The sequence below is a fragment of the Lathamus discolor genome, chromosome 1 (genome assembly GCF_037157495.1).
Source record: "Lathamus discolor isolate bLatDis1 chromosome 1, bLatDis1.hap1, whole genome shotgun sequence".
Taxonomy (NCBI): Eukaryota; Metazoa; Chordata; class Aves; order Psittaciformes; family Psittacidae; genus Lathamus; species Lathamus discolor.
The window spans coordinates 155,745,748-155,759,944 of record NC_088884.1 but is presented as its reverse complement, the minus strand read 5'-3'; the positions used below and the strand labels follow the sequence as shown (position 1 = coordinate 155,759,944).

Sequence of the window (14,197 nt, the reverse complement as noted above, 5' to 3'; positions counted from 1 at the left end):
ATTCTTAAAAATAATGGAAAAGGATTAATTTTTACTGAATAGAGTTGTGCAATTCAAACTTGACACTTCTCATTTTTTGTTTTCAGGGAGTCTGAGGCAATTATTCCTAATATCTTTTTTTTCCTGGTGTTGCTGTCTTATGAGCGATATCATTCCAAACAGATAATCGGAATTCCTAAGATCATTCAGCTGTGTGATGGTATTATGGCCAGTGGGACGAAAGCTGTTACGCATGGTAATGAAAAGAAAAAAGCAGCAGCACTTGTTGGTAGTAGTTCAGCAATAAAACCAGTATTGAATAGTAAGCTACAGAGAACTGTAATTATATGGGTTATTCTAGAATACACCAGAATTTGAATTCTTTAATATTTAACTCTCCTTCAGGAAGTTTATTGTACCCTACTAATGCTGCTACCCCATATTTTGCATCGCACATAATAGCAACAAAGCCTTTATTTGAAACTTTATTAGATACTAAGTTTATAACACAGCACCCTGCTAAAAGCTTTGATTTTAATTTTTAGTCCCTTTCACTTTCCTTCCACTTCTGGTCTTTAACTAGAAGCATCTTTCTCATAATTTACAGTGATACTGCTAATAAATGCTTTATGAAAATATCTATAGTTTAGCTCTATGAGAATGGGCAAATATGTCCATAATATAAATTTTCTACTAGAAAGAATAAGATAAAACTCAAAGCAATAAAACCCCACCAAACTTATCATGCATAATGATTCTGTTTTGTTTTGGCTTTTTTGGGGGGTTGTGGGCAAAACCTTGAATGAACTAAAGCACAGTTTAGTAGCTGAACTGTACAACAAAATACTGTTCAAGAGTGATTTGTCTCATGTTGGAAAACCAAATCTCATTTCAGCAATACCAGCTCTGCAACCCATTGTTCATGATCTCTTTGTGTTAAGAGGAACAAATAAAGCTGATGCTGGAAAAGAGTTGGAAACACAAAAAGAGGTGGTCGTGTCAATGCTGCTGAGACTTATACAGTACCATCAGGTGAGAGGAAAATGTCCCTGTTTATGGCCTATAAAAGGGTAACCTTGCTGTGCTAAAAATACTTCAGGCAATTTTAATGACTTTGTATACAAAACGGGAATAGCTGGATTCTGTGTGTGATCTTTCCTTATAAGAGAGTATGCAAAGATTTTTGGGGGTAGGAGAAGGGTTCTGCACTACAAATCAGTACTTCAAGTTAAATAACATGTCTGTGGGATTTTATAATCAAATCATGGTAACAAAGCACTGAAAAGCTCTAGTTAGGATTGTTCTTAGTTGTGCTGCAGATTGAATAAACAGAAGATCAGTAGGAAAGTTGAAATAAATTAGGATTCAATGAACTTGAAAGAATGGGGGTAAAATTAGAAGAGAGGACAGGATTAAAAGTATGAGACATGCTGCATAGAGATAATTTAGGTATTGCCGTACAATGCCAGTATCTTCAATAACACTGTAAAATATGAATTATTTCAATAAGGTAATGAAACTGGTAGCTAGACAATTATTGACATTTACTATTTTGCCCCAGACCTCATGAGTCTGGAAAACATGTTTCCGCTTCGTAGGAGTATAAGAATTACTTTCTCAATACACTTTGTTTAGATGAAAAATATGAAAGTAATTTTAAGAGAAGTGACATGATTAACATGGTATCTTATTGCTTATTCGTGTGCTTAACACTTTTCCTTTCATCATGTGAAAAAGCATATGCTAATGTAAGCAGTGTATTTTCTGGGAACACTTGGAAAAAAGTCAGTACATCTTGTCAAAATAATTTGTTAGGAACTGCATGTTCAGATTGGGGTAATTTTGTGTATCCACATTTTCTTTTGAATGTGTAGTTTTATAATCATAAAATGACTAATATAACTATATGATGACACCCTGTAGACACATGATATGAAATAGTGATTAACTTTGTGTTACATAAGGTACTGCAGTTGCAAGCAGATTCTCTTCTGACACACTTAACCTATTAAAGACCACCCATGCACTGCTCTTCCCACACCATCCCATTTGTAGTTCTTGTTCTGTCCCATTCTGCTAGTGCAGTATGTATAAACCAACCCCTGAGCAGTTCTGTTCTTCCCTGGCTGTGGCTGGGGTGTTCTGCAGTCATGTCTCTGTAACTTGTGAGGCTCCAAGAGCTGCAACCTTTAACTTATTTCTGCTATGAGTGTAGCTACCATCCATGGAGCTCCAAAGTCAAGTTATTCAGCCCAGAATCACTTTTATCTCCTCTCTTATGAGAAACCTTTCAGGGAAGCAAATGATCTGGTAATCTCTTTTTAATTGTCTGTGTTTCTGAATCTGAACTACTTGAATTCTTTTACAAGTTCTCCATCTAACTGGTTTTCTGAACCAGTTTCCTTTGACCTGTCTGTCCTTGAAGTGTGGTCTCTCTAACTCTCAAACCAGTAATACATTCAGTTACTAGAAGTGGTTTTGCTGTTGGTGTCCTCCATTATATCCTTTCCTAGAAACTTTTATATGAAAGTGACATATCCCAGGTGAATGAGCTCCATAAAAATGTCTGGTTTGTTTCCTTGACCAAATTTAAGCTTTTTTGAGCTACAGTGAAGAAAAAGTATACGTCTAGGAAATGTTCTTTCTCCCATCTTTGTTGAATATGCAATATGGCACTTAGATATAGTATCCTGTTTGCAGTTGTTTGAGCAGTTTTGACAAATCCTTTTTGAAAGGATAAAGAAAGCTTTTTTATTTTTATTTTTTAATTTATAAAAGTAATTAGAAAATTCTTAAACAAAGAAGACATAATTAAGAAGAAGCTTTTGACCTGAAAATGGGGTTTTAAGAGTGTTGTGTGATTTCTCATGTGGGTTTTCTTTTCTTTTTGGCAAATGGATGAAACAGTAAATATTTTTCCCATGACAGTATTACTCAAATGTTTCCTGTTAGTGTGGGTGTTTACTTGCATTCTTTTGGACTTTTCCTCAGGTGCTAGAAATGTTCATCTTGGTATTGCAACAGTGTCACAAAGAAAATGAAGACAAATGGAAAAGACTGTCCCGGCAAATAGCTGACATTATTCTCCCAATGCTTGCAAAACAACAGGTTATTTTATGCATTTTTTTAAATCTATTAACATATAAACCAGTTGTTGTAATGTGTGTATGCATCAATAATGGCTTTTATATAAGAAAAAACAATTACTGCAAGGTAAACTAAGTCTTTGAAGTGATGGTTATATTTAAATCATAGAATCATAGAATAGTTAGGGTTGGAAAGGACCTCAAGATCATCTAGTTCCAACCCCCCCGTCATGGGCAGGGACACCTCACACTAAACCATCCCACCCAAGGCTTTGTCTAACCCGGCCTTGAACACTGCCAGGGACGGAGCATTAACAACTTCCTTAGGCAGCCCGTTCCAGTGCCCCACCACCCTTACAATAAAGAACTTCCTTCTTACATCCAATCTAAACTTCCCCTGTTTAAGTTTTAACCCATTACCCCTTGTCCTATCTCTGCAGTCCCTAATGAAGAGTCCCCCCTCAGCATCCTTATAGGCCCCCTGCAGATACTGGAAGGCTGCTGTGAGCATGAAGTATGTGCAATATCTTCAAGGCTGTTTCCATAGGAAGTTCATTCTACTTCTCTTATATATATGATGATATTAGAGCACTTATTAAATGGTGTGAAGATTCTCCCATGTTTCTAGAATGTCAAAATTATTTTTTCATAATTGCAGTTGGATCTAATTACATTTTTTTCTTGATGAGGAGGGTGGAAAGATGTAGTCTGAAACTGATTTAATAAACCATAGAATCATGGAATAGTTAAGGTTGAAACAGACCTCTAGATGTTGTCTTCACCTCAAACCAGGATCTACTGGAGCAGGTTGCTAAGGACCGTGTGTAGTCAAGTTGTGACAGGCTCTAAGGATGGAGCCTCCATAACCTCTCTGTGGAGCCTCTTCCAGTGTCTGAGCATCCTTACAGGCAGAAAACAAACAAATAAAAAACTCCCTGTATTTAAATGACATTTCCTGTATTTTACCTAGTGTGTATTGCTTTTCATCCTGATACTGGATACCACTGATAAGATTCTGGCTCTTTCTTCTGTACTTTGGTTGTCTCCTCCTCCCACTTCACCTGGTCAGATATTTTTACATGTTAGTAAAGATCACCCTGAGCCTTCTCCAGGTTTAACAATGGCAGGTGCCCCTTATATGACAGATGCTCCAAGCCAATGTAACCATCCATGTGGCTTTCTGCTGGACTCCCTCCAGCATGTGCGTGTGTCTCTTGCTGTCTTTGATTCACCTTTTATGGAGTTAAAAACCACTTACTTCAAGGATAAAAAGTAAAGTTAGTGAAATTGTGCCATTAGTGCTCTTTACCCTATGATGGCAGATGCCCACTCCCATGAGGACATCTCATGGTTGGGGAGAGTAGGCTTTCATAGCTCTACCTTTCATAGCATTTAGTTGCTTTGAATTTTGTACTTTAAAGGACAGCTTCCTTACCCACAGGATGTCATAGAAATGTTGTGTTGCACTTAAACCTTAAGTGGATAGTTACAAATTAGTTTTGTATTTTTCTTTAACAGATGCATATAGACTCTCATGATGCTTTGGGAGTACTGAACACTTTGTTTGAAATTTTGGCTCCTTCATCCCTTCGCCCTGTGGACATGCTTTTAAGGAGTATGTTCATTACTCCTAAAACAATGGTAAGCAGTTCCTTCCAGAAGAGAGAATCTGGTGTCTTCCATACAAAACCATAAAGCATGTGTTTCTTAATTCGCAACATGGTGTTAAAGTGCCAGCAGCATATTTTAGGAAATAATTGGTTAGAACTAATACGATTTACCAACTGGGAATACTTCATACAGGAATGTTCTGCTTATGCATTATTTAGCTTTTTCTATTTTGATGATCAGGAAAGTAGAGAAACATACCGTTGTAGCAAAATCTAGAATACAATTCCACAGGTAAGTCACATTTTACTCATGCAAGTATTAGTACTGTTTCTGTAGTTGAGAGATTGTTTAACAGAGTGAGCGTGAGCTTGACAGTTATCACAAGAATAGCATTTTGGAAGACCTGAACATAAAAGTGCTTGCTCCATTCTCAAAAGTGTCTAATTTTATGCAACAGTTGATGAAATTGAATACTTTTGAAGTTAAACAACACCACACAGAATGTATTAAAAAATTAACTGTGTTTTGCATTTTTGTTGTGTTAGGCATCAGTGAGCACTGTCCAGCTATGGATTTCTGGAATTTTGGCTATCCTTAGAGTTCTGATTTCACAATCGACAGAAGACATCGTTCTCGCCCGTATACAAGAGCTTTCCTTCTCACCATATTTGATTTCATGTCAAACAATCAACAGACTGAGACATGGAGAAAATAACATATCCGCACCAGAGGATCGCACTGAGGTTAAACAGGCTAAATATCTGCCTGAAGAGACATTTTCTAGGTATGTTGTCTTTTGACTAACTTAAGGGAAAGATTAAGGTTTCCAAGAAATCACAATATTAACTGTCATTGTTTATATCACAATAATAACCCAGATCAAATATGTAGTTATTGAAATGCTTGTAATCATCTCTCCATACTTAGAGCATCATATTTGGTTGGGGTCAGCCTGTTCTGTAGCATTTAATTTAGCATCCTATTTAGGATGAATAGACAGACTGAGTTTCATGGGTAAACCTCATCTTATTCTGCAGGATGTTGCATTGATACTTTTTCTGTTGATTGTACACATGCTTTTTCAAGGTTTTTATTACAACTGCTTGGCATTCTACTGGAAGATATTGTTACTAAACAATTGAAAGTGGACATGAATGAGCAGCAACATACTTTCTACTGCCAGGAGCTGGGCACACTGCTTATGTGCTTAATACATATCTTCAAATCAGGTAACACTTTAAGCATTGCATTGTGTTATAGCATGCAGTGGCAGAGTGGGTTTTCAGTTCTGAGACAACTGTTGAATGTGAGGAGTATGTGTTGCTGAAGATGCTCTACCCTACTCGGTATAAAGAGCCTCCAAAACTTTGTGCTTGTGCATATGGAGCACATTTTTCACATTTCTTGTATGTGGACCAAATGTAACTGGTGACTTTCATCTCTCCTTTTAACCTATTTTCCTAATTTTTAAATTCTTTCTTTTCTGTGACTGTCCTTTTTGCCTTCTGATTTTCAGCCTGCAGCTGAAATCCAACAGTATTGGATTACAGTAGCTGGCTGCAATTTAAAAGGTCTTGGCACAAGTCCCTGGTTCTTCATAGACTTCCTTGCAGATATGGGACAAGGGACCCTGCATTCCATAGCCTGTAAAATGGGAGTTACAGTACCTCACTACGTAGCAGATGGAAATAGTTAAAAAGTCCATACAGAATACTGTTGTTGGACATTTAACATGATTCTGTGTTCTATTGTATCCCGAAAACTTTTGATTTCTTTTCAAGATCTTCCTACAGAGTTCAGTTATAAAGCCCTTTCTTGAGGGGAGAAAAACCCCTTAGCTCTGTTCCTGTCATTGCTACCAGCTGCGTCTTGCAAACATAAGTATCGTAGGTGTTAACTTAAAAGAAGGTTCTGTTAGAAATGTCTTGGGTTCTCTATAAAAGCTCAAAGCTTCTGCATTGCTTTGATCTAACTTCCAGTAGCTTTACTCCTTGTAGTCTTCAGTAATGGTGACAGGTAGAAAAGTGAACAGGAAACCGATTGAATTCTATTGTGGCAGCTGTGGTGGATGAGGTTTTCTTTAGACCAGTGAAATCAGAAAATTAAGCTAGTGACTGAAAGCGGGGAAGTTCTTCCACAGTGGGAGCTGGGATACTGGAAAAGGAAGGCTCAGCTAATTCTGCTCTAGCAGCTTCCGAACTGTACTGTGAGTCTTCCCAGGAGCTGTGTATAAATTTCCATGCAAAATTAAAATTAAATATTAAAATACTGATGCAGAGCACTGGGATTTGTCTTTCATGATCTCTAGAAATGAATTTCATGTAAGATCCAAATCAACTCCAAGTAATACTAATAATGTAGTTACCTTAAACAGTGTGACTAGTAGTTCAGACACCTGGGCTGTATTTTCATGGTGTAGCATTTTTTTTTAAGGTTTAGACTTATGGTTAACTAAGTGCTTGGCTTTTTAGAACTTGTTTTCAGTTAATACCTCTAATTTGTTTCTTTTTAAGTTATAATCTCCAAACTACAAGTGCAGTTCATAACAACTTGTGTCTGGGAACATGAATTAAGCTCTGTTCATAAATAGTGTCATAAACACTATTCTACTTGGATGTTTTGTCTTCTTGCCCATTATATTTTTCTCAAAATGTGCACATTGCTGACTCCTATGTATTCAACTACAGAAGCTACCAGATCAGAAATTAAGATTTTCAATGTACTGCTTTGAACTTGGTAGAAATAAAAGGCATAGAGTGAAAAGATGAGCCTGCAGCGGCTTTCATGACTGTGGACAGTCACTAGATGGTGCTATTACTACAGTTACAGGAAACTGGACTGGTAATAGCACTGGTAAGCTGGTAAGTGGAACCCGAGTTTTGAGACTTAATTATTTTTCTCATTCTTTGCTATTTACGTAGCATATTTACCAGTCCTGGGGCAGCTTAAACTGGTCCACATGACTGTGGAATTTACAGCTTCATTTTTCTGTTTATCAGGCAAGGCAAGCAAACAGCACTACAGTTCTTCATTATTCTGATTAGCTCTTGCTTTCTAACTGGTTCTGAATAAACCTTTTTTTCCCCTCTGGTTCTCAACTTCTCATAGAAACTCAAAAGGTTCTGTGTCTTTAGACAACTTTAAGTTTGTCCATCTTCCTTTTTCCCACCCTTACTTTTTGGCATATGAATACAAAATCAGGAAGTCAGAAACCAAATTTAGCTGTTGTGCTGAATGTTCAGTGTGCAGGGCAGTGACTTTCTCCACTTAAAGGCATTTACTGTTTTCACTTTGGAAACTGGATAGAAGGGTTTCAGTTTAGTTTCAGTTAAATGTATTTGGGAAGCCATCATCTGAAGTTGGATATGTGTGATCTTCTTCAGCATATAGAATAGGAGTTACAGGATGGTTCTTAATTAGAACTTCTATGCTTTACTTTATAAACAAAACAAAAACAACCCAGAAGTTTATAAGACCTATAGAGGTCTATGATCAGACCTTAGAGGTCTATAAGACCCATAGAGGTCTATGATCAGTAATTTAAAATTTGGTAAATGCTTTCACATATCAGAAACTTTTTAGTATATGACAGAAAAAAAGATGAGAAGCTTCATTACAATTCTAGTCTACATAAAGCATTGTTTATCGAGTCTGGAAGTTGATCATAACTGGTTTAGACACTGCTCTTGGGCTAACTCCATGACTTGTCTTAGATTTGTAAATCCACTTAGGATGTGCATTTCTTCCAGGAATGACAGTGGCTTATGACACAAGATTTTTATTCTCAGGTTACTCTGAATAATTTTAGAACTTCAGAACACAGACTAGAACACAGTTACTCTAACATGCTTTTATTGTTTTCAGGGATGTTTAGAAGAATTACAGCTGCAGCCACCAGACTTTTTACAGGAGATGGATCTGATGGTAGCTTCTATACCCTTGAAAGTCTGAGTGACCTTGTCCAGTCCATGATTCCCACGCATCCTTCTTTAGTTCTCCTCTGGTGTCAAATCCTGCTGCTTGTCAATTATACCAACTACAACTGGTGGTCAGAAGTGCATCAAACCCCAAAGTAAGACTTGATTTTGATCCCTAGTTATAGTAGTAGTAGTAGTGTGTGTCGTATTTACTAAAATTATGTTAAAACAGTCTTAAGATTTTACTGCTAACCCTGCCAGCTCATTGAATAGTGCTGTTTGGATTCTGAAATACATCTGCATTTACTTTACATCTATACATATTGTCTGTTCCAATATCAATATGTCTTTCCAACTAAGGAAGTGCGTTCTACATTCGGTTGTACTCAAAAGAACTGCTAGGTCATTTCTCTACTTTAAGGCAAGAAAATGTCATCTGAGTACTACTTTTAATTAAAATTGTGGAAATAACATAGCAAAATATTCAATATTTCATATTGAAGTGGAGACTTTGTATTTCACCTTCTAGCAAATAACTAGCCAGTGCAGATGATATACACTGTTGTGTTTATGAACAGACAATCTAATTAGTATAACTATAGCTATAGTTATATCTGTTCTCAGTGGGTCTGTTCTCAATTCCATCAAAATACAGTATCAGCACCCGCACCATCCTGATTCATTAGCATCAAGCATGGTAATAACCTCACTTAGTTGTCTGAAATGTGGACATACACTCTACAGGAAGTGTTCTCTTGTTCTGAAATTAGTTCATCTGTCAGGCATTGGAATGATTTGTCCTCTGGGGTTAAGGACAGCCCTATGTGGGTGAGTATCCCTCTGTGTTAACTGCAGAGGGAGATTAACAGCTGGCTGGAGAGACATTTCTGATGCTTGTGCAGTGAACGTTAGGGAGGCCTGGTCATGCTCTACGAGCGAATCAGTGCTTGCCCAAATGTGACATTTTTGCCTCAGTTCAACCTCATGATATGAAACAATATTATTCTAATTTGAGGAAACATGGAATTACTAGGCTTATGAGCTTTGTTACCTTCTTTGATTTACCAATATTGCCTCTAGTTTTTTCTGGCTTGGGCATCACTGTCAATCTGACACTAAGGACTAAGTGCTAAAGAGTACTGGTTTGGTTTGAGAAGAAAATACATTATTAGGTTCTGTCATCTTACCAGGGATGCAATAACCCATGTTTTTCTTTTAAATAACTTATTTAGTTCTTCAGATGTTCTTCACACTGTCCAAGGCAGTAATAAACACAGGATAAAAAAGTGGTGCTACAGTTGTTAGGAAGTAAAAAGCTGTTGGAAAGCTAAGTGTCTACTTCAAAGCAGTATCACCTTTGAATGAAGTTTGTAAGAAAATAAATACTATGGAAAGACATTGGTAGGATATTCCAAGCAAATTGATTGATAAGGTTTCAGTAGCCACAGTAATAAAATGTAGTCATAAAATAGTAACAAAATATAATGTGCTTCTTTCAGGAGACACAGTCTTTCTACTACTAAATTGCTTAGCCCTCAGATATCTGGAGACAGTGATGAATCAGATTCAGAATCTAAACGTGGCATGTGCAACCGAGAGATAGTGAGAAGAGGAGCACTCATTCTTTTCTGTGACTATGTTGTAAGTTTTGAATTATGAATTTCATACTTATAGTTTTATTTTATCGTGCTGACAGTCTTTTATTGATGATGTGCATGCATTAAGTGCATCTGTTTGGTTTACTAGTGAAAAATAAAGACTTGTGAAACATTCTGTTTTCAGGTGCTGCTTCTGTAAGCTTAGTAATGACTTTGGCGTTTTATTTCTATTCTAAACTGAGAACACTTTTGGGTTATAAAGGATACCTGATAGCTAATAGAATTATCTGCTGGGTATCATTTGGGTGGCATGGTTTAGTGTGAGGTGTCCCTGCCTATGGCATGGGGGGTTGGAACTAGGTGATCTAAAGGTCCTTTCCAACCCTAACTATTCTGTGATTCTTTGATCATTGCTTACTTGGGAAATGCTGGGAGTACACTAAGTAGCATTGGACTTGCCAGCATCTATAGTAGTGTCTAGGAGACAACAAGTTTCTGCCTATACCTTAACAGGAGAGGTTTTACACTGACACTGAAGAAGCACTTGAAGTACTAATGGGTGATCAGACACCAAAGTCAGACTACAGGTAGCTCAAAACCCCTCCAGAAACTCTTAACTGGGAGTGAGCATCACCTGGTTAGCTCTACAGATCTTTTCACGTTGCATTGCACTGCTTGTTGTTATACAGATAGCCTCCATAGGTTTAATATTCATTATCAACATGTCTCTTTGGATTTACTTTCCAGAAATTATTCATACCATGTTTATAGAATCATAGAATAGTTAAGGTTGGAAAGGGCCTCAAGATCATCTAGTTCCAACCCCCCCGTCATGGGCAGGGACACCTCACACTAAACCATCCCACCCAAGGCTTCGTCCAACCTGGCCCTGAACACCGCCAGGGATGGAGCACTCACAACCTCCCTGGGCAACCCATTCCAGTGCCTCACCACCCTAACAGGAAAGAATTTCCTCCTTATATCCAATCTAAACTTCCCCTGTTTAAGTTTGAACCCATTACCCCTTTTCCTGTCACTACAGTCCCTGATGAAGAGCCCCCCCCAGCATCCCTATAGCCCCCCTTCAGGTACTGGAAGGTTGCTATGAGGTCTCCATGCAGCCTTCTCTTCTCCAGGCTGAACAGTCCCAACTTTCTCAGCCTGTCTTCATATGGGAGGTGCTCCAGTCCCCTGATCATCCTCGTGGCCCTCCTCTGGACTTGTTCCAACAGTTCCATGTCCTTTTTATGTTGAGGACACCAGAACTGCACACAATGCTCCAGGTGAGGTCTCAGGAGAGCAGAGTAGAGGGGCAGGATCACCTCTTTCGACCTGCTGGTCATGCTCCTTTTGATGCAGCCCAGGATACGGTTGGCTTTAAAGCCAGTAGCAATAAGAAGTCTTTAAAACGAAGCCTAAACAGATAGCACATTTTACAACATGACTCTGTGTGTGTACATGTTTATTTCAAACAGCATTTCATTAAAAGAAGCAACTTTGAATTGACCTTATCAATTCACTTTTATAACCTAAATTTTTAGTGTCTTAAGCCTAAATTTACACATTCATTATGAGCTGCTTAATTTGCAACAAGATCAAAAGCATTTGGGGAAATTGTCATGTAAAAATAATGATGGCCAGGTTGGACAGGGCTTTGAGCATCCCTAGTCTTGTGGAGGGTGTCCCTGCCCATAGCAGGGAGTTGGGACTAGATTGTCATAGAATCATTTAGGTTGGAAAAGACCTTGTAAGATCATCAAGTCCAAATCTTTCAGGCCCCTTCCAACCCAAACCATTCTATGATATCAATATTTTAGAAGAATAGCCATCAGAATTATATATGAAAAAATGTATGTTGTGTCTGATAAAACTTTAGTAATTATATGCTTAATATGGGTGTTACTGGAATCAGATTTTAATTTTTTCCCTTTAGTGTCAAAACCTACATGATTCAGAACACTTAACCTGGCTTATTGTGAATCACGTTCAAGACTTGATTAATCTATCCCATGAGCCTCCAGTACAAGACTTTATTAGTGCTGTTCACAGGAATTCAGCAGCCAGTGGTCTCTTCATCCAGGCCATTCAATCACGGTGTGAGAATCTTGCAGCTGTAAGTTTAACTCTTTGCCTTTAAAGAATAGAGTGACTTATATTTAGCATATGTTTAACTGATAAGTATGCAAATCCTGACATTTCTGGGTCATTTTTCAACTTCCAAATTTATTTTAAAGTTACTTCATAAAAAATGCCAACCTCAAACCTTAGAATATGCTAGCAACCTTAGCATCAGGTGTGTTCCATCTGTCAAATCTGTGATTTCAACTAGAGTTGATTAAGCTGATCAAAACTGTAACTTTCATGTTTCATTTCAGTGCCTTGTAAGGCATAAGTAACAAACTACTAACTACAGATGCAGGACGGGAACTCAGGCCACCTTCATAGGCCCTAACAACATGGAAATGGTTTGCAAGCTCATTCCTTCCCCATTGATCTGCCCCACAAGTCATAGCCTCTTGATGAGGGAAATACTGCTTCAGAAATGGAGTATTGTTTCTGGTGATTATTTTAATCTTTAAATTAAAAGTGGACAAGGCTTTATAGGGGTGTAAGGTTGTATGCATCCCTCTTAATCTTTGTAACTCACTGTTATTTGCTGGACTTCCTCTAGACCTAATGGTGGGAGATGCTACCATACCCTGAGTAGCCTGGTGATGTTTCCTGTCTCTTCCCATTGCCTGTGCAAATCTAGTGCAACTACATTAGAGCTTTAGGCATGTGAGTGAAACACTTTAAAGTTAGGTGAGACGAATCTGAGCTTCAGTGTCTGAGAGCTGGTAGAATGAAGTAAACTAAATGTGTTTGAATGGAAGGATTAGTGATTCTATGAAATATTTGGTGATACCAGAAAAGTCAGTAAGATACTAAAATAGCTGATATTTACAGTCTGCTCTAAACCAAGGTTGGTTCCACTAGTCAGACTAGCTTGTCTCTGTCCCTTTACATTGCTGGTGCTGAATTGGTGCTCATATTTAAGAAAAGAAATCTTTGTACCCCCTTTGAATCCTGAGCAACTATTGTGTTGCTGTTCTTATGATTTAACCATGTGCCCAAAAAATCTCTAGTGCTTATCTGGATTTCTATACTATCTCTTACCTTCACTATGCTCCCGTTCCTATACTCTTCCAGCAAGAGTTCAAGCTGCTCACTGTTTGTGAGGGTTTTTCCAATTCCACTTAAGTCTCTCTAGCTTTTTTCCCTAAAAGTTTTGCTCCCTATGTTTTGCTTACTCTTTGGAAGAGTAAGCTTTTGCAGTTAAACATCAAACAACTTAGTGTTCACATTGAATAACCCAGTAACTCAAACCTATTCTTATCTAGATTATATTGATCAGCCAGTTGTCTGCTACAGGTTTTTCTAAATGCCTTTCCCTTTAGTCTTTGTATTGCAATTGATTACTTCCTTATGTCTATTTTTCTGTTTTGTTTTGTTTCAAAATCCAGCCCACAACTCTGAAGAAGACTTTACAGTGCTTAGAGGGAATACACCTCAGCCAGTCTGGGGCCGTCTTAACATTATACGTTGATAAGCTTCTGTGTACTCCATTCCGTGTGCTTGCTCGCATGGTTGACACACTGGCTTGCCGTCGGGTAGAAATGCTTTTGGCTGCAACTTTACAGGTAAAGATGAACATATGAATTTGTAGATAAGATTGGGCAGTGCTAGAAATATAAGCAAGTGTAATGATTCAAAGTACATCAAAATATGATGATATTTAAGTGATTTCATTGGAGAGGAAATTTATTTAATATATAGGTACATGAATGTTTGTTTCCCTTCATCTGCCTTCATTGTTTTCGAAATCTGTTTAAGGAACCTGCGGGTACTTATTTCTGTATATAATTCTTGTGACTTTTTCCAATAGAACAGCATTACTCAGTTACCAGTTGAAGAACTTGACAGAATTCAGGAATACCTTCAAAACAGTGGATTAGCAACAAGGTAA

General features: G+C 37.8%; 1 protein-coding gene across 2 annotated transcripts in view; it reads left to right on the top strand.

Annotated features, from left to right (window-relative positions):
• Positions 1-14,197, top strand: part of HTT (huntingtin) — an 82,702-nt gene that overhangs the window by 42,557 nt on the left and 25,948 nt on the right. For both annotated transcript variants that reach the window (XM_065660247.1, XM_065660237.1), the window contains 11 exons: positions 87-235; positions 875-1,011; positions 2,971-3,087; positions 4,584-4,706; positions 5,222-5,460; positions 5,763-5,905; positions 8,541-8,748; positions 10,093-10,234; positions 12,125-12,304; positions 13,695-13,871; positions 14,117-14,193. In XM_065660247.1, coding sequence (XP_065516319.1) covers positions 87-235; positions 875-1,011; positions 2,971-3,087; positions 4,584-4,706; positions 5,222-5,460; positions 5,763-5,905; positions 8,541-8,748; positions 10,093-10,234; positions 12,125-12,304; positions 13,695-13,871; positions 14,117-14,193 — 1,692 coding nt within the window. The remainder of the gene's footprint in view (positions 1-86; positions 236-874; positions 1,012-2,970; positions 3,088-4,583; positions 4,707-5,221; positions 5,461-5,762; positions 5,906-8,540; positions 8,749-10,092; positions 10,235-12,124; positions 12,305-13,694; positions 13,872-14,116; positions 14,194-14,197) is intronic.